The sequence below is a fragment of the Durio zibethinus genome, chromosome 22 (genome assembly GCF_047325235.1).
Source record: "Durio zibethinus cultivar Kanyao isolate XHJ-2024 chromosome 22, ASM4732523v1, whole genome shotgun sequence".
NCBI lineage: Eukaryota > Viridiplantae > Streptophyta > Magnoliopsida > Malvales > Malvaceae > Durio > Durio zibethinus.
The window spans coordinates 22,436,953-22,453,469 of NC_143183.1; the positions used below are offsets into that span (position 1 = coordinate 22,436,953).

The 16,517-nt window shown below is 33.6% G+C and overlaps 4 protein-coding genes across 5 annotated transcripts; all 4 read left to right on the forward strand.

Annotated features, from left to right (window-relative positions):
* The first annotated feature begins 647 nt into the window (after window positions 1-647).
* On the forward strand, window positions 648-6,581 carry EMB1441 (zinc knuckle (CCHC-type) family protein). Of its 2 annotated transcripts, XM_022905002.2 has the most exons (14): window positions 648-871; window positions 969-1,081; window positions 1,164-1,260; window positions 1,344-1,468; window positions 1,655-2,207; window positions 2,355-2,540; window positions 2,671-2,964; window positions 3,269-3,421; window positions 3,661-3,815; window positions 4,183-4,288; window positions 4,424-5,236; window positions 5,451-5,535; window positions 5,651-6,004; window positions 6,212-6,581. In XM_022905002.2, the coding sequence occupies exons 1-14, from the start codon at window positions 767-769 to the stop codon at window positions 6,403-6,405; spliced, it is 3,333 nt and encodes a 1,110-aa protein (XP_022760737.1). In that variant the 5' UTR covers window positions 648-766; the 3' UTR covers window positions 6,406-6,581. The 2 variants fall into 2 exon arrangements, with proteins under 2 accessions (XP_022760737.1, XP_089607397.1); XM_089751271.1 differs by lacking the exon at window positions 1,344-1,468.
* Window positions 6,582-10,064: 3,483 nt separating this feature from the next.
* On the forward strand, window positions 10,065-11,805 carry LOC111307537 (galactinol synthase 2-like). The gene is made up of 4 exons (XM_022905555.2): window positions 10,065-10,444; window positions 10,758-11,078; window positions 11,238-11,372; window positions 11,459-11,805. The coding sequence occupies exons 1-4, from the start codon at window positions 10,130-10,132 to the stop codon at window positions 11,672-11,674; spliced, it is 987 nt and encodes a 328-aa protein (XP_022761290.2). The 5' UTR covers window positions 10,065-10,129; the 3' UTR covers window positions 11,675-11,805.
* Window positions 11,806-12,941: 1,136 nt separating this feature from the next.
* Window positions 12,942-14,320, forward strand: LOC111307538 (galactinol synthase 2-like). The gene is made up of 4 exons (XM_022905556.2): window positions 12,942-13,251; window positions 13,404-13,724; window positions 13,821-13,955; window positions 14,069-14,320. Exons 1-4 carry the CDS (start codon window positions 12,943-12,945, stop codon window positions 14,288-14,290), a joined length of 987 nt encoding a protein of 328 aa, XP_022761291.1. The 5' UTR covers window position 12,942; the 3' UTR covers window positions 14,291-14,320.
* An 838-nt stretch (window positions 14,321-15,158) lies between these two features.
* Window positions 15,159-16,293, forward strand: HS1 (heat stable protein 1). Its single transcript, XM_022905007.2, has 2 exons — window positions 15,159-15,511; window positions 15,919-16,293. The coding sequence occupies exons 1-2, from the start codon at window positions 15,372-15,374 to the stop codon at window positions 16,106-16,108; spliced, it is 330 nt and encodes a 109-aa protein (XP_022760742.1). The 5' UTR covers window positions 15,159-15,371; the 3' UTR covers window positions 16,109-16,293.
* The last annotated feature ends 224 nt before the right edge of the window (window positions 16,294-16,517 follow it).

The following is a 16,517-nucleotide window of genomic DNA, read 5'->3' on the forward strand; positions in this document are numbered from 1 at the left end:
TTTCAAACAAAAAATTTTAAATATTTCAGTTTTTTTTTTCAAAAAAACAATTATACTATTTTTATAAAATTTAACAATTATAAAGTTTTGATTAATTTTTTTTATCTTTGTTTTTACCTTAATATTTATTTAAATATTATATGATCATATTAATGTTTAAAAATATTATAAAAAATTTATGATATTATTTTTTATTTTTTAAATTTATTTATTTGATTTAAATATATTACATATTTATTTTGTAACTTATTAATAATATTATAATATATAAATTCATGTATATTTATAAATATATTTATATTAAATTAAAGAAATTTAAAATAACATATCGAAATAATTGATATTGATATATACCATATTTTTTTTAAAACATCAAAATGTTATCCTATGTCGATTCGAAATCAAAATCTCGTTATGAATTGAGCCAACGAATTGACAACCTCATTACAGCTTCAAATGAATATATAAAAGGAAAAGGGTCCCGGACCCGGAGTTGAGCTCAAGCATTGGTCCAATCATTAAACATTTTAGAGCCCAACCATGTTGGGCTAAAACGCCTAAAATGTAGCCCAATCTTGTTAGGCTAAGAAGCCCAAGAGCTAGCATCCAGCTAAAGATTCAAGGCTGAGCCTCTGCAACACCAAAATGACCTCTGCTGCTCTCCAAGGTTACCAAAATTTTCCAGAGAGCAGGGAATTGAGAAGCAGACCCTAACTCGCCCAAAGTAAGAAAATTGAATTAAACAAAAAAAAAAAAAAGAGGAACAATGGTGAAGGTGCGCATGAACACGGCCGATGTGGCCGCCGAAGTCAAGTGCTTGCGAAGATTGATCGGCATGCGTTGTTCCAACGTCTACGATCTCTCTCCCAAGGTTTTTATCCCTTTCCCCTTTATTCAATAACTCAAAAAAAAAACAGAAGAATTTTTTCTAAAATATGGCGATTAATTCTGATGGCTTGCGCTTGTAGACATATATATTCAAGTTGATGAATAGCAGCGGCATTACTGAGTCGGGAGAGAGCGAGAAAGTTTTGTTGTTAATGGAGAGCGGCGTCCGTTTACATACCACTGCTTATGTTCGGTCTGTTTTTTCTTTATAATAATGTCAAATTTCTTTTTAATCTTTTAAATTTTCATTACAATTTTTTTAAAAATGTTTATAGGGACAAGAGCAACACTCCTTCTGGCTTTACTCTCAAATTAAGAAAGCATATTCGAACTAGAAGGCTTGAAGATGTTCGGCAGCTCGGTTATGATAGGGTAATCATTTTTTTTCATTTTACCTTGCTTTGATTTTTTTTTTTTTTCATTTTTATAGGATTTTTATATGCTTGTGTTGGCAGATAATTCTTTTCCAATTCGGGTTAGGCAGTAATGCTCATTATGTAATCTTGGAATTGTACGCACAAGGAAACATTCTCCTTACTGATTCTGAATTCACTGTCTTGACTCTTCTTCGTTCCCATAGGTAGCTTTTTTTCTATTACTTTTTGAATTCATAAATTTTGTGAATGCAGTAAAAATTGGATACTTAGTGATGGTCATTTTTGTCTTACATTTTCTTCCTTTTCGAAAATCATGGTTTGAATGTTTGCCAGCTTGTAGTTAAGCCAACTAGTTTGATAAAGGAATTGTACACATTCATTATTGGCAGGGATGATGATAAAGGGTTTGCAATCATGTCACGCCATCATTATCCTACTGAGATCTGCCGGGTTTTTGAGCGAACTACCATCTCAAAGCTGCGGACAGCCCTCACTTTTTCTAGTGAACCTGATGAGAATGAAGCTACTAGGGTTATTGAAGCTGGGAATTGTTTGCCTGACGCACCAAAAGGAAAAGAAAAAGAAAAAGAAAAGAAGGGTAGTCAAAAGACTGGGAAACCTTCTGAGCCAAACAAAAGTGCCAATGATAATGCTCGTGCTAAACCGGCAACATTGAAGAATGTTCTTGGGGAGGCATTGGGTTATGGTCCTGCACTCTCTGAGCATATTATTTTAGATGCTGGCCTGGTTCCAAATACAAAAGTTACTAAAGATAACAAGTTAGATGATGATAAAATTCAAGTTTTGGCCCAAGCTGTTGCAAAATTTGAGGACTGGCTACAGGATGTTATATCGGGTGACATGGTTCCTGAAGGATATATTTTAATGCAGAAAAAGAATCCAGGAAAAGATGGCTCCCACTCTGAAGGAACTACTGGCCAGGTTGCTGTTGTATTATTATCACTTCTTATCAAATTTGCTGTAGAGCTGAGTTGATAATTCATCCTTCAAATCAATGATTGAAGTTATTATGTTGAATTTCCTGCTTCATGGTGTTCTTGCTAATTCTTCTCTGGTTATTCTCTGCAGATATATGATGAATTCTGCCCTATTCTATTGAATCAGTTCAAGTCAAGAGAGTTTGTGAATTTTGAAATGTTTGATGCAGCTTTGGATGAGTTCTACAGCAAAATTGAGAGCCAGAGGGCTGAGCAACAGCAAAAGACCAAGGAGAGCTCTGCCAGTCAGAAATTAAACAAGATTCGCTTGGATCAGGTTTGTGATATAATTCAAAAATATGTTGTTGCTTTATGATCTTGATAGCATGTCTATCCTTAAAATGATAATCAAAGGTGTTTCTTGGTTTTTTTATTGTCATGTTAATGCAAGTCATGTTTTGCTATAGGAAAATCGTGTTCATATGCTGAAGAAAGAAGTTGATAATTGTGTCCGAATGGCAGAATTGATAGAGTACAACCTAGAAGATGTTGATGCTGCCATAATAGCTGTTCGTGTAGCTCTTGCAAAGGGTATGAATTGGGAGGATCTTGCTCGTATGGTAAAGGAAGAGAAGAAATCTGGAAATCCTGTGGCCGGCCTAATCGACCAACTGCATCTTGAAAAGAATTGCATGACATTGCTACTGAGCAACAATCTTGATGAAATGGATGATGATGAAAAGACACTCCCGGTGGATAAGGTTCTATTTTAGTTTAAATTTAGGTTCCCCTTGCCAGTGCACTGTAAACTTATCTGTATCTATATTGCTTATTTATTCTTCTTTCATTAATTTCTATTTACATATTGATCCGCGTCTGAAGAAATCTGCATACATTTACCTGATTTGTTCAATATTGATAATTTTTAGTTCTTCATGTTGCATATATTTGTAAATTAATTTTAAAATTTTAGATGACTTGGGGGTTCTCTGCATAAATGATTTAACTCCCGCAAACTACAACCTAATTATCTGAGTTGCTATTGCTGTTTTTCACTTTGAAAAGGTTGAAGTTGATTTGGCGCTTTCAGCTCATGCCAATGCTCGACGGTGGTATGAAATGAAGAAAAAGCAAGAGAGCAAACAGGAAAAGACTATCACAGCACATGAGAAGGCTTTTAAGGCAGCTGAGAGAAAGACTCGTCTTCAGCTTTCACAGGTAGCTTTAACCGTTCAGATACTTGTTTCTGTTACATTTTAAGTTTGATTGGTAGAAAATATAATGAAATATATTATTTAAAAGTAAGGATACACTTGTCATTAGCCTCTTCACTTAGGGCTTTGGACCTGCTCCAACTCTGACAGACTTCAAATTGGCTCTTTATGGTTTTATGATTCTGACCATTATTTTATTGTCCTTTGTTTTAGCTTGCTGAGTGCATTTTTAATGAATTGCAGGAAAAAACTGTTGCAACAATTTCGCATATGCGCAAAGTTCATTGGTTTGAGAAATTTAATTGGTTCATCAGCAGCGAAAACTATTTAGTTATTAGTGGACGTGATGCTCAACAGAATGAGATTATTGTCAAGAGATATATGTCAAAAGGGGATCTGTAAGTAATTTTCTTAATGGTTTACATATTTGTTCTTTTTTTTCTTTCCAAGCTATTGCATTTTTAAGTTTCCCCTGGATGTTCTTGGTCCAAAGTGCTAAGCAATAGAGTTCACCATGAATATCAATAGTCTGCTAGCATAGTAAGGCAATTGTTTCCTTTCTCTCAAAGTTTCATTAAAAGTTGCCCAAGTGGGGACGTGAGTTGAGGAAGAGTTTTTCACTCTAATTTAGATTTCTTTCTGCTTCTTCTTTCTTGGAGAAATGAGCATTCCTTAATTATTTCAGCATTTTTCTACTTGTTATTTCTTAAACATGGTTTACAATGTAGAATTTGAATTTTAATAGTCATTTGCATAATGAAACAGGTATGTCCATGCTGATTTGCATGGGGCTTCTAGTACAATAATCAAGAATCACAGGCCAGAACAGCCAGTACCACCTCTCACTTTAAACCAAGCAGGATGTTTCACAGTAAATAATCTTCCCATGTCCTTCGTTAATTTACTTTCTTTTTTGTGTATTTCTAGCTGGATTTTTTGTTTATTTTTCCACTACCTGGTTTCTAAATACAATTCATGCAGCTAAAAGTTCAATTTTGTGAAATAGGTTTGTCATAGCCAGGCATGGGATTCAAAGATTGTTACCAGTGCTTGGTGGGTTTATCCCCATCAGGTAAGTAAAACTGCTCCTACAGGGGAATATCTTACTGTGGGGAGTTTCATGATACGTGGGAAGAAGAACTTTCTTCCTCCACATCCTCTTATAATGGGATTTGGATTATTGTTTCGCTTGGATGAGAGCTCCTTGGGATCGCATTTAAATGAAAGGAGGGTGAGGGGTGAGGAGGAAGGGATAAATGATGTTGAAGAAAGTGGTCATCCCATAGAAAATTCTGAGTCAGAATCAGAGAAAGGTGGTGAAGCAACTGATGTGCCTGAATTAGCGGTTGAGAACAGTGCTAGCTTGAATGATGTTGGACATGCAGATATATCTGACATTGTTGACAGTGGTATTGCCTCTGTGAGTCCCCAACTTGAGGATCTCCTTGATCGCACTCTAGTGCTTGGATCTGCTAGTCTCTTGGGTAAAAATTCTGTTCTGGAAACATCTCAAAATGATTTGGCAGAGGAAGATTACCATGAAGAGAAGAATGCTGCAATTGGGGATAAGCCTTATATTTCAAAAGCTGAAAAAAGAAAGCTCAAGAAAGGACCAAGCAGTACCGCTGCCAATGCTAATATTGAGAAGGGAAATGAGAAGGCAAAAGAGAATGATAATGGAGTACCTGAAAATAATGTGCAAAATAAGAAATCAGGTGGTGGAAAAATAAGCCGTGGGCAGAGAGGCAAACTCAAGAAAATAAAGAAGTATGCTGATCAGGATGAGGAAGAGAGGACCATTCGGATGGCGTTACTGGCTGTGAGTACACCAAGTTGATTATTTCTTCCACAAAATATTTATAAATGTTGTAGACTTCTCTTTCACTCTCTTTCTGTCTGTCTGTCTGTCTCTCTCTCTCTCTCTCTCTCTCTCTCTTTATCTCTCTTGGAGAGAAGAGGAGGGGGACGTCTTCATGCTTCATATTCTACTGGTTTTAGTCTAGACTTGAAACTGATAATTTTATGAATTGCAGTCTTCTGGGAAAAGTAACAAAAATGATGGAGGGTCAGATGATGGAAACACTATTGCCAGCAACAACCAGAAACCCAATGCTAATGGTATGTTCTTTCCAGAAATATTGGTGGCAAATTAGATATTGTTCAAATTTCTAGTAATTCAAAGTAGACAATCCCGTTATGGGGCTGTAAATTCACTTGTTTTTAAAATTTTCAGGTTCTCAAGATGCTCCAAAAGTATGTTATAAATGTAAAAGGGTAGGCCACCTTTCCCGGGAATGTCCTGAACATCCCGATGATACTTTGCATCATGCTACTGTAGTTGGAGATGATCGCCGTGCAGGTTTGGATGATAATAATGAGTTGGACAGAGTGGCCATGGAGGAAGACGATGTCCATGAGATAGGTGAAGAAGATAAAGGGAGATTAAATGATGTGGATTACTTGACAGGGAATCCTCTGCCCAGTGACATTCTGTTATATGCTGTGCCTGTCTGTGGTCCTTATAGTGCAGTGCAATCATATAAATACCGCGTAAAGATAATTCCCGGCAATGCAAAGAAAGGAAAAGGTATCAGAATTCTTATGTTGAAATCAAACCATCATCATTTTGAATTGTGTTTTTTGTTGCTAGAATTTCAGGATTTTATTCTTTTCATAGTACTTAGCTATTGGTGCCTATGAAATTTTACTAGTTTTCATAAGACGATTTTAGTATCAAGTCCAAAGCATGTTTACCCTTTTTTTTAACTCTTTTTTCGTTTGTATTCTTCTGTAGCTGCAAAGACTGCAATGAATCTGTTTAGCCACATGCCAGAAGCAAGTAACAGGGAGAAGGAATTGATGAAAGCATGCACAGATCCAGAGCTAGTTGCTGCAATTATCGGCAATGTGAAGATCACAGCTGCTGGTCTTACTCAATTGAAACAGAAGCAAAAGAAAGGCAAGAAAAGCAACAAAGGAGAAAGCTAGGCAGTGTAGTAGAAGACAGGACTAACGAAATCAATCATTGTCTTGTACTTTTCTTTTTGCATGTACCCGAAAATTTTTGGTTTATACTTTTTCTCAGTTGGATTTGCCGTGATGGATGATCATCAAAGGGGGCTATGCAAAAAATAAATAAAGAATCTTCTGCTTCAGGAACATCACTCACTCGGGTCCAAACCCCCTGCTGGCAAGTCTTATCTAAGGGGACCCAATATCCCATTAGAGCTCAGAGTTGAGCCACTCTGCAAGATTAATCACCAAAGGAACGGTCAAGTTAACCGTATGGACATTAATCTAACACCACTCATTTCTAGAATGAGCGAACTAGCTCGTAACTAAAATTGTACCTCAGGCTAGTATGTAAGCATGCATGACTCGAGCCATAGCTTCTGTTTGAGCACGTCTCTGCCTGAATTAATTGTATGAGCCATCTTTTCAGCCTGTTAGAAAAGGAAAAGCCAAATCAACAGTTGTTATGCTGATGATTCAAAGCAACAACAACAACAACAACAAAAGGTAAATGCAGTATATAACAACAAAGTAGGGTCAACATTCAACACGAGAATTAATTTACAATGCAATTGCAGAAGAGGATTGAGACCACTATCGGATAATCTACCTTCTCAATGGTAATGGCTCTTTCACTGTCATTGCTCAGTATCATGACCTATACATCGTTTGACATGGTCTTTAACTAAAATACATTTCTAAGAATTAGAACTTGTTTCCAAGAATTAACTTGAATTAATTAGGATTGGAACAATATATATATATATATATGTATGTATCTAAGATTAAATTAAGAGGCATGAACAAACAGAACTAATAACCCAATTCATTATTATAACTTATTCCACTCAATATGACAAACTATTTGTGGTATGTTTATACATAATTTACAAATTATGGTTATATATATAGTAATTGAAATATATATTCGTCAATTGAAGGGTTGGTTTTGCTTGTTCTACAAATATACTAAGACTAATAATTTTACATGAGTTTATAACGAGAATGCATGCCTTCTTTGATTTGGTTGAATAAGAGAGCCGACTTCTGCTTCCCCTTCTTCTGCCTTATACATGATGCAGCCAGGTTATTTATGTACATATTGGAAAGCTGATCATCTCTCTTATCATAAATTTTATCTGTTCATTTTGAAATTCGAACTAACTAAAAACATTAAAAATGAAATCTTATAGTATGTTTTAATTAAGCATTTGAGATATTCTTTTAGGACGACATCTTTTGTTATCTAAACTATGTATGTATATCCGAAAGAGTCTCACTCTCACCTGCAGGGACTTTGACAATAAAATAGAGTATTGATGATTGGGGGGATTGGATTCTCAAAAAATGTGAGAATTATACCAATGTAAAGGAATCCTTATTATATAAATATACGGGAAGTATTTCTTAGCTCCACATTTTAAATTCATCGAAGCTTGTGCTTCTTCCATTTTCTTATAATAACAATAATTCCTTGACAATTAATAAAGAAAAAAGATCCAGAATTATTTGGGTAGAATAAAGGCCAAATTTTCTGGCCTTATGTACACTTGTTCACAATATATGAGAGGAATAATATCCATGTCCAAAATATTTCCATCAGGAATATAACTGAAAACGACTCTCAAATTCAAAAAACAAAAAAAAGTAGATCAAATTGAAGCCATTTTCAGCTTTTCCACTTGCAGAAACTATGAACAAGTGAGATTCATAGTATTTTATAGCACTACATTTTTTTTTTTTTGTGGTCATCATCTTCAAGACATCAACCAAGCAATATTCCCAACTGAGAATATTTTTCCAATGAACTACTACGTTAAGTTAAGTTGATTCTTCCACATGTCGAAACCTTTTTCGGTTTTTTCCAGAGATTTCCCTTTATGTATTTTCTTTATATAGTTTGTTTATGTAAAACGACAAGGATGGTATGTCAACATCTTTTGTAAAAGTATATATATAATATAGACTTTGAAAACAATCGATTATTAATGCATTTGGTCGTCCAACTTTGTCTGAAAACCTACAGTGTTTGAATCGTATGGAACATCTTCTGTTTTCTTCAGTAACTTTTTATTAGCTATACATTTCTCTTTCTCTTTTGCTTTATTCTCCTCTCTAGTCTCCTATCTTGAATTTGCTTGTAAAATTTGAACAGCACAAAGAATATCCATCTTTTCTTTTTGTTTAATTAGGTAATGCTGGCCTATATGGTTATCAAGATACTCAAATTAATGGTGTGTATATATATATATATATATATATATATATATTATTAGCAAGAGAAACAGTCTTTATGTGATTTGCTCAATCGATTTTATCTCCACACAAAGAGTTTATGTATATTTTTGATATATGTGATATTAGACTACACAATAGATGGCAATTCTCTCTTATCTTATCAATTCATCCAGTTTATCAAAAATTTAATCTCGAGACTTTTAAGATTAAATCCTAAGTTTCAATTGTAGTAGTGTAGAGTTTATATATATTGAAACCCTAGTAAAAGCTAAGGTTTGCACTATGGTTTGAAGAAAACTCTTTATTGTTATAGTGGCACAATTTCATATTTCTCCATCTTTTGAAGGCAGAAGCATATATAATAAAATTGAATGTATAATTAATTTGATTTGGATAGAAATAATTATAGTAACACATGAAGAGCAAACATAATTTTCTCTTAGTTAATAAGAGAAAATCTTGGGGAATCATTTCCACTAAATGCTTTTTTTAGTTAATTAACCGCAAATTAAGGGCATCCTTATATTTCTCCAATTAACCATCAATGATACATATATATTTAATATTCTGATGCAAATGGGATTGATTAAATTAATAAAAATCGAATATTAATTTTAAATTTGATATTCACTACCAGTAATCTTTTTTTATAGAAATGATATCGTAATCTAATAATAAATAAAAGAGTTATAGATATAGAATTTTAAACTTTAGATTTGTTGGATGTCACAAAAATTAATAAATCAGCTGAATTAAATTTCAAGTTCATATATATTAGTTATCTTCTTTGGTGGATAATTTATAAATATTCGAGTAACCTCCCCTCTCCTAATTTTTTTTTTAATGCTGTGATATCACATTAGCAAGGTCAATTATCTATCCAAAAAGAGCAACTAATCAGTTACCGGTGAAGGATTGAGATGGTAGGGGATACCATCAAGATGTTACCACGAGGCATACATTTCATCATCACTTGAAAAAAATAGCCAAGTACCATTAACTTCCAAAGTTACAGTTATTTCTAAGCTTTGTTTGTGTTATCCTCATCACCTACTACCAATTGAAAGCATCATCCTTAAAACTAAATAAGGCATCTTGATCAAATCAGATTACCAACTAACAGATGTGGTAACTCGGTTTTAACCGTTTGATATCAACTGATACCAAAGTATAGATAGTGCTTTATGTTATGATACACATGAAGTATAGATGGTCCAATAAAGGGCCTTGGCTTTTAATGTGTCAAATGTTTAGAAGAGGCAAGTGTAAAATTTCCTTTGCCAATTCAATAGAGTTAACAAAAATTACTCCAAATTTTGTTCATATGCCATTTTCACCACCATTTCTTAAAGCTTATATATAGACTCAAACCTTCTTCATCAACTCCCCATCTCAATATTCCAAGTTCTTAGCATAACTTCTTAGCTTTTACTTCCTTTTTTTGTTTTATCCTAACTACGAGATGTTTCAAAATGCTGTTTCTGATTATGATTCGACTCTTGATGTCTGTCCCAAGAGGGCTTATGTGACTTTCTTGGCTGGAAATGGAGATTACGTGAAGGGAGTGGCGGGATTAGCAAAGGGTTTAAGAAAGGCCAAGTCGCTGTACCCTTTGGTGGTGGCTGTTCTTCCTGACGTGCCTGAAGAGCACCGTGAGATTCTTCGATCTCAGGGATGTATTGTCCGGGAGATTGAGCCTGTTTATCCACCTGAGAACCAGACCCAGTTTGCCATGGCTTATTATGTTATTAACTACTCAAAACTTCGTATTTGGGAGGTGATAAAGAATTAAAGACTACTTTTCAACTCGAAGTATAACAATTTTGCTACCACACTTGCAATTTTCATGGCATTACATCCATGCAGTCGATGCACGTTGCATAAGTATAATATTGGTTATGAGTATTTAAATTTTGCTTTTTTTAATTAACGATTTTAATCAGAAAATTTTCATATTAGCCTAATGCATTTAAGATTTTACTATCTGAATGTCCATAAAAATTGGAGATTTCTTTAATTCAATATATAACTGACTATCTTATCAAGTTTAAGAAACTTGGTAAAATGTTAATTGTTGGGTTAATTTGCAGTTTGTGGAGTATGAGAAGATGATATACTTGGATGGAGACATTCAAGTGTTTGACAATATTGATCACCTTTTCGACTTAGCCGATGGGTATTTCTATGCTGTTATGGATTGCTTCTGCGAGCAGACATGGTCCAGCTCTCCCCAGTACAAGATTGGCTATTGCCAGCAATGCCCTGAAAAAGTGAAGTGGCCTGTTGAAATGGGCTCTCCTCCTCCACTTTACTTCAATGCCGGTATGTTCGTTTATGAACCTAACCTTCTCACTTACCATGACCTCCTGGAGACCCTCAAAGTCACCCCTCCGACTTCATTTGCTGAGCAGGTAATGAATAATCTTCTCTTCCTAGTAATTACTTTACATAGTTTTAGATTAGACACTTAACATTATTACTAGGCTTACACGTTAAAGCAGTGCTAAGTGATTTTTATTTCATATCCATTAAGGTTTGAATTTCTTGTGGTTTTTTATGCGGAAATGCAGGACTTTCTGAATATGTTCTTCAGGGAAATTTACAAGCCTATCCCACCTGTTTACAACCTTGTTTTGGCTTTGCTGTGGCGCCACCCTGAAAATGTAGACCTTGACAAAGTGAAGGTCGTTCATTATTGTGCCGCGGTAATAATTAATTAGCTTTATTATAGACCAATTTCCATAGATATATATATATATATAAATAATTAAATGTTATATACTTATTATAGGGATCGAAGCCATGGAGGTACACTGGGAAGGAAGAGAACATGGAGAGGGAAGACATAAAGTTACTGGTGAAAAAATGGTGGGATATTTATGAAGATGAATCTCTAGATTACAAGAACGCCACCATGGCTGAACCAGGAAAGCTTGGATCCTTGATCTCTACATTTACTGAGGATGGTGTGGTTAATCACCAGCGGATTGCTCCATCTGCTGCTTAAGCAATCTTATTACATATACTAAGCATTTTTTAAGCATAAGTATTAGTTTGGTGAATTAATGGTTATATATTGGGGCACTTAATTTCTGTCTTTAAAGCTATGTATCCCTGTTTATCATTGATCTTGAAGTTTTTAAGGTTATAGGATTGGGTGTGTTTCCCATTGACTCTTATAATATAGGAAATAAATAACGGATTTTCTGTTATTGGGTACTCCTTTTCCTTAATTATGGCAATTAATCTTCTTTTGTCCATTATTATTATTATTATTATTATTATTATTATTATTATTATTCAAGTATCAGAATATATTAGATTTTGCTAACAAGTACCTTAAAGGTTTAAAGGTCTCGTAACAAAAAAAAAAAATATATTTTTAATGCATTAAAATTATCATATTAATTATCAATTATTGCATTTAATACAAAATATTACTATAAATAATATGTAAATTAACCTTAAAAATTGCGTATTTATTAACAAAATCTTTTTTACAAAATCAATTTTATATTCGTAATATTCTTCTTATTTAAAACCCTTTTTATCCTTATTTCTTTCTTATCAATTTAGAAAGAGTATCACATCAAGAATTAAAGAATTATAATTGTTAATAACTAAATCACTAAAACACGAAAAAGGCTACTAAGTGATTGATTAAATAAATAATTATCTAATTATCACAAAAATTTTTTATAAAAAAAATCATGAAATTTGCACATGACAAAGTGCACAATAAACTAATATTATCTAGCCATGTGGTTACTTTTGATTCACCAATAATTTAGTTCAAAATTTTTTTGTTTTTTTTCAAAAGAGGTCGTAACCTGTCAAAAAAAAAAATTAAAATACTCTTATAGCAAAACTGAATTTAATTTCGGTAAATTATCCTAGTTGCTCTAACCATAGAAATAATCAAGCTCATTTAACTGACCCTTGATATTTTTTCCATTTAAAAACTTGCATATGCATGAAATCAAAGGAAATTATCAACATTCATTGCTCAAAATCTTATTACTTTATACTTTAAGTTAATCATGATCAGAATCAAATTCTTAGGAAAAAAAATATTCACTTGCCTCGTCATTTAATTTTTTTTCCTTTCCCACCATCTCTTGTTTTTGCTTATTTAAATAGGCCGAGGGCATGCAATTCCTTGCTTCATATCTCCACATCAAATTCTCTTTCAACTTTTAATTGATAATTTTCTTACATTTTTACATAAAATCTTTTCGAGTCTTTTTGTCTTTTAATTTTAGTGTTAACAAAGATATGTCTCCAATACTTAATACTGTGGCTGAGTCAATGGAAGTGTCCAAAAGGGCTTATGTGACTTTCTTGGCTGGCAATGGAGATTATGTGAAGGGTGTAGTGGGTTTAGTTAAGGGTTTAAGGAAGGTAGGATCTGCCTACCCTTTGGTTGTGGCCATCTTGCCTGATGTGCCCCAAGAGCACCGTCAAATTCTTCTATCTCAAGGCTGTATTGTCCGGAAGATCGAACCGGTACATCCCCCTCCCAACCAGACCCAGTTTGCCTTGGCTTATTACATTATCAACTACTCCAAACTTCGTATTTGGGAGGTAATTAAATATAATATATACATTAGCCTTTCTTCAATTTATGTTTCTTTGCTATTTTTGTTTACCAAATATACTTTTTAGTAGCATTTGATAATGGGCAAAAAGCAGAGAAAAATATAGATAGATCTCCTAATGCTTCATGTTTTGTATAGTTTGTGGAGTACGACAAGATGTTATACTTGGACGGGGATATTCAAGTGTTCGACAATATAGATCACCTTTTTGATTCTCCAAATGGGTATTTTTACGCTGTTATGGACTGTTTTTGTGAGAAGACATGGTCTAACTCGACTCAGTATAAGATTGGCTACTGCCAGCAGTGCCCTGAAAAGGTTAACTGGCCAGTGGAGTTGGGGTCGCCACCTCCGCTCTACTTTAATGCCGGCATGTTTATGTTCGAGCCTAATCTTTTTACCTACTTTGATCTCCTGGAGAACCTCAAAATCACCACCCCAACTTCATTTGCCGAGCAGGTAATTGACCATGCATCAACCCCAAGATATGACCATTCACCAATTATTTCAAAATTAGCTAAAATTTACAGTTTCATTTGAATTATTTTCCTGCAGGACTTCCTTAACGGTTTCTTTAGGAATGTTTACAAGCCTATCCCTCCTGTTTATAACCTTGTTTTGGCTATGCTGTGGCGCCACCCTGGAAATGTGAACCTTGACAAAGTTAAGGTTGTTCATTATTGTGCTGCGGTAAGACTGCTTGTTAGAACTGAAGTACATTAGTTACTTCTTATTTTTATTTATCTTATGTTTTAATCATTAAAATCTATTATTGTTTAATTTGTTATCTGATTTGGTTTAAGGGTGCAAAGCCTTGGAGGTACACTGGAGAAGAGGATAACATGCAAAGAGAAGACATCAAGATTCTAGTGAAAAAGTGGTGGGAAATATACGAGGATGAGTCGCTTGATTACAAGAATTTCATGCCTGCTCAGCTCGGTAACCTGGAACCTTTGATGATGTCAACGCTGTCTTCCAGTCGTGTCCTTGAGCAAGGAAGACTTAAGGCTCCATCAGCTGCTTGAATATTAATTAATCCTAGCTAGGTAGCTAGAATTATATATGGTGTTTTATTGATTATTGGGTTCCAGTTAATTTCCTTTAATCCCAGTATATATAATTAGGTAATCATATATTTAGAGGCAGGCATGCAAATATTTGTGCGTGTGTCCACTTGATTTGGAACAAGTCTATCTTTCTGCAATTTACTACTACTATTGAAGCAAAGAAAATAATTTTTTTTTTCAATTTTCTTATTTGTTTCGAATTTTTGACATAGCATATATATAATTATTGAATATATTCAAAGACGAGATCTTTAAATTCATAAGTAAATAAATTAATTCATAAATGAAATATCACAATCAAATCCATAATTAGGAGTAAAATGTTTGGAAGAAAAGTGCATGAGATCTATAACATTTATAAATTGTTATATGGAATTTATTTTAGAGTAAAAAGTAAATACAAAGGAAAAACTCTTTTTTATTAAAGCTGTGAATTACTAGTGGTAATGACTAATGAAAAAGGAGATATGCTAGGCAATTTAGGATCGTGAAATTAGATCAATCATTTTGTTAAAGCCAATTTTGCTATATCTAAAAAATCATATCTATTTAAAAATTGATATTACTGTTAAGAGTATAAACGATGGAATATAAAAAAACGAATATATGTATATGATTTGTTTATTTATTTTTAAAATTATTTAGATTTAATTTGTATTTAATAAAAAAAATTTATTAGTTCAATTTATTTAAGTAATAAAATATTTATATTAAATTTAATTTAATTAAATAAACTCATATTTGTAAATATCAAACAAATATATTCAAAAGTGAATTATCGATTTATACCCTTATCAGCATAGTTCTTCCCTTCCAACCCAGCACAGCCCGGCATATTTTATCATGGATAGTTTCTTGGGTTTCAATTTCGTAGCCCAGTCCACACAGTATAAAACTGTCTGTCAAAATGACAAAAATGGCCTGGTAAGTAGTTGACCGATGACGTGAAATGAAAAAGGAATCAGATCTTCGAGAGATACAGGCACCTACCAGCTGTTGAGATAAGTGAAGACGGAGGAAAAAGACAGAGGAAAAAAACATGGAGGAAGTAAAAGGAGTTGTGAAGCACATATTGTTGGCTAAGTTCAAAGATGAAACCACACCTGATAAGATCGAGGAACTCATCAAAGGCTATGCCAATCTTGTTAACCTAATTGAGCCCATGAAAGCTTTCCAATGGTAACCCTTTTCTATCACTGTTTCTTTTTTCAGTTCATTTTTTCAAACCCGTCTTTTCTTGTTTCTTCTATCTGGGTAATATAAATAATTTTCAGATCCACTGCATCTATAATTCTGGTTTTTATCTGTCTTTTTCTTTTGTTAATATTTTTTGAAGTCTGTTAGCAATCTTAAATCAATTGCATATGCAATCAAAATGATGTTGAAATTAAATAAAATAGTAATACATTAGCAATTGCAGTGCCTTGAAAAGAACAAACTTATGACTTTGGGAAAATTAGAGGAAATCAACAGTAAATTGATAGTTCTCTTTCAAGTAAAGCGTTCTTCCATCACCTTGCTTTGTCCAATGAATTGTTGGTCTTGCACTAAAATCATTTGCATCATGTTATATGTTGTTGTAACAGGGGCAAGGATGTTAGCATTGAGAACCTGCACCAAGGATTCACTCATGTGTTCGAATCCACATTTGAAAGTACTGAGGGCATTGCAGAATACATAGCTCATCCTGCTCATGTCGAATTTGCAAACTTGTTTCTACCCAGCTTGGAGAAAGTCATTGTATTTGACTACAAGCCCACTATCGTTCTTTGCTAAGTTAAAAGCATCGAAATTGTTGTCAATAATCCTGCAATGTTGTTTCTGAGTGAGTTTTTTTTTATGGTTCTGATCATGTCTGTTCTGTTCAACAAAAACAGGCATCTGCTGTACTTGTCTGTTCTGTTCAATAAAAGAAGACATCAGGGCTCAAAATTTTACAATCTTGAGCATTCTAATTGCTATTTTTTTTTTTTTTTTTAAAGTTGGAGCATGATATTTCATCCTATTTTCTTATTCTTTGGGACTGTAATTGCTCTGATCTTTGAGTTGTTGAGGGTTTAGATCTTTTTGGTACTTAATTGTGCCCTGCCAATTTGAGATCTATGCAAAATCATCAACATCTTTGATTCTCTTTTCACAAATAAATGATGAATAAATCATGGTCCAATTAATGACATTATCTCTT

Bases quoted from the DNA above. Each gene is read 5' to 3' on its own strand.
- EMB1441 (XM_022905002.2), top strand. From the start codon at position 767: ATGGTGAAGGTGCGCATGAACACGGCCGATGTGGCCGCCGAAGTCAAG. The intron at 3,816-4,182 runs GTAAGTAATTTT...ATAATGAAACAG, and splicing joins TATATGTCAAAAGGGGATCT to GTATGTCCATGCTGATTTGC. The intron at 4,289-4,423 runs GTAAATAATCTT...TTTGTGAAATAG, and splicing joins ACCAAGCAGGATGTTTCACA to GTTTGTCATAGCCAGGCATG.
- LOC111307537 (XM_022905555.2), top strand. From the start codon at position 10,130: ATGTTTCAAAATGCTGTTTCTGATTATGATTCGACTCTTGATGTCTGT. The intron at 11,079-11,237 runs GTAATGAATAAT...GCGGAAATGCAG, and splicing joins CGACTTCATTTGCTGAGCAG to GACTTTCTGAATATGTTCTT. The intron at 11,373-11,458 runs GTAATAATTAAT...TACTTATTATAG, and splicing joins TCGTTCATTATTGTGCCGCG to GGATCGAAGCCATGGAGGTA.
- LOC111307538 (XM_022905556.2), top strand. From the start codon at position 12,943: ATGTCTCCAATACTTAATACTGTGGCTGAGTCAATGGAAGTGTCCAAA. The intron at 13,725-13,820 runs GTAATTGACCAT...ATTTTCCTGCAG, and splicing joins CAACTTCATTTGCCGAGCAG to GACTTCCTTAACGGTTTCTT. The intron at 13,956-14,068 runs GTAAGACTGCTT...ATTTGGTTTAAG, and splicing joins TTGTTCATTATTGTGCTGCG to GGTGCAAAGCCTTGGAGGTA.
- HS1 (XM_022905007.2), top strand. From the start codon at position 15,372: ATGGAGGAAGTAAAAGGAGTTGTGAAGCACATATTGTTGGCTAAGTTC. The intron at 15,512-15,918 runs GTAACCCTTTTC...TTGTTGTAACAG, and splicing joins CCCATGAAAGCTTTCCAATG to GGGCAAGGATGTTAGCATTG.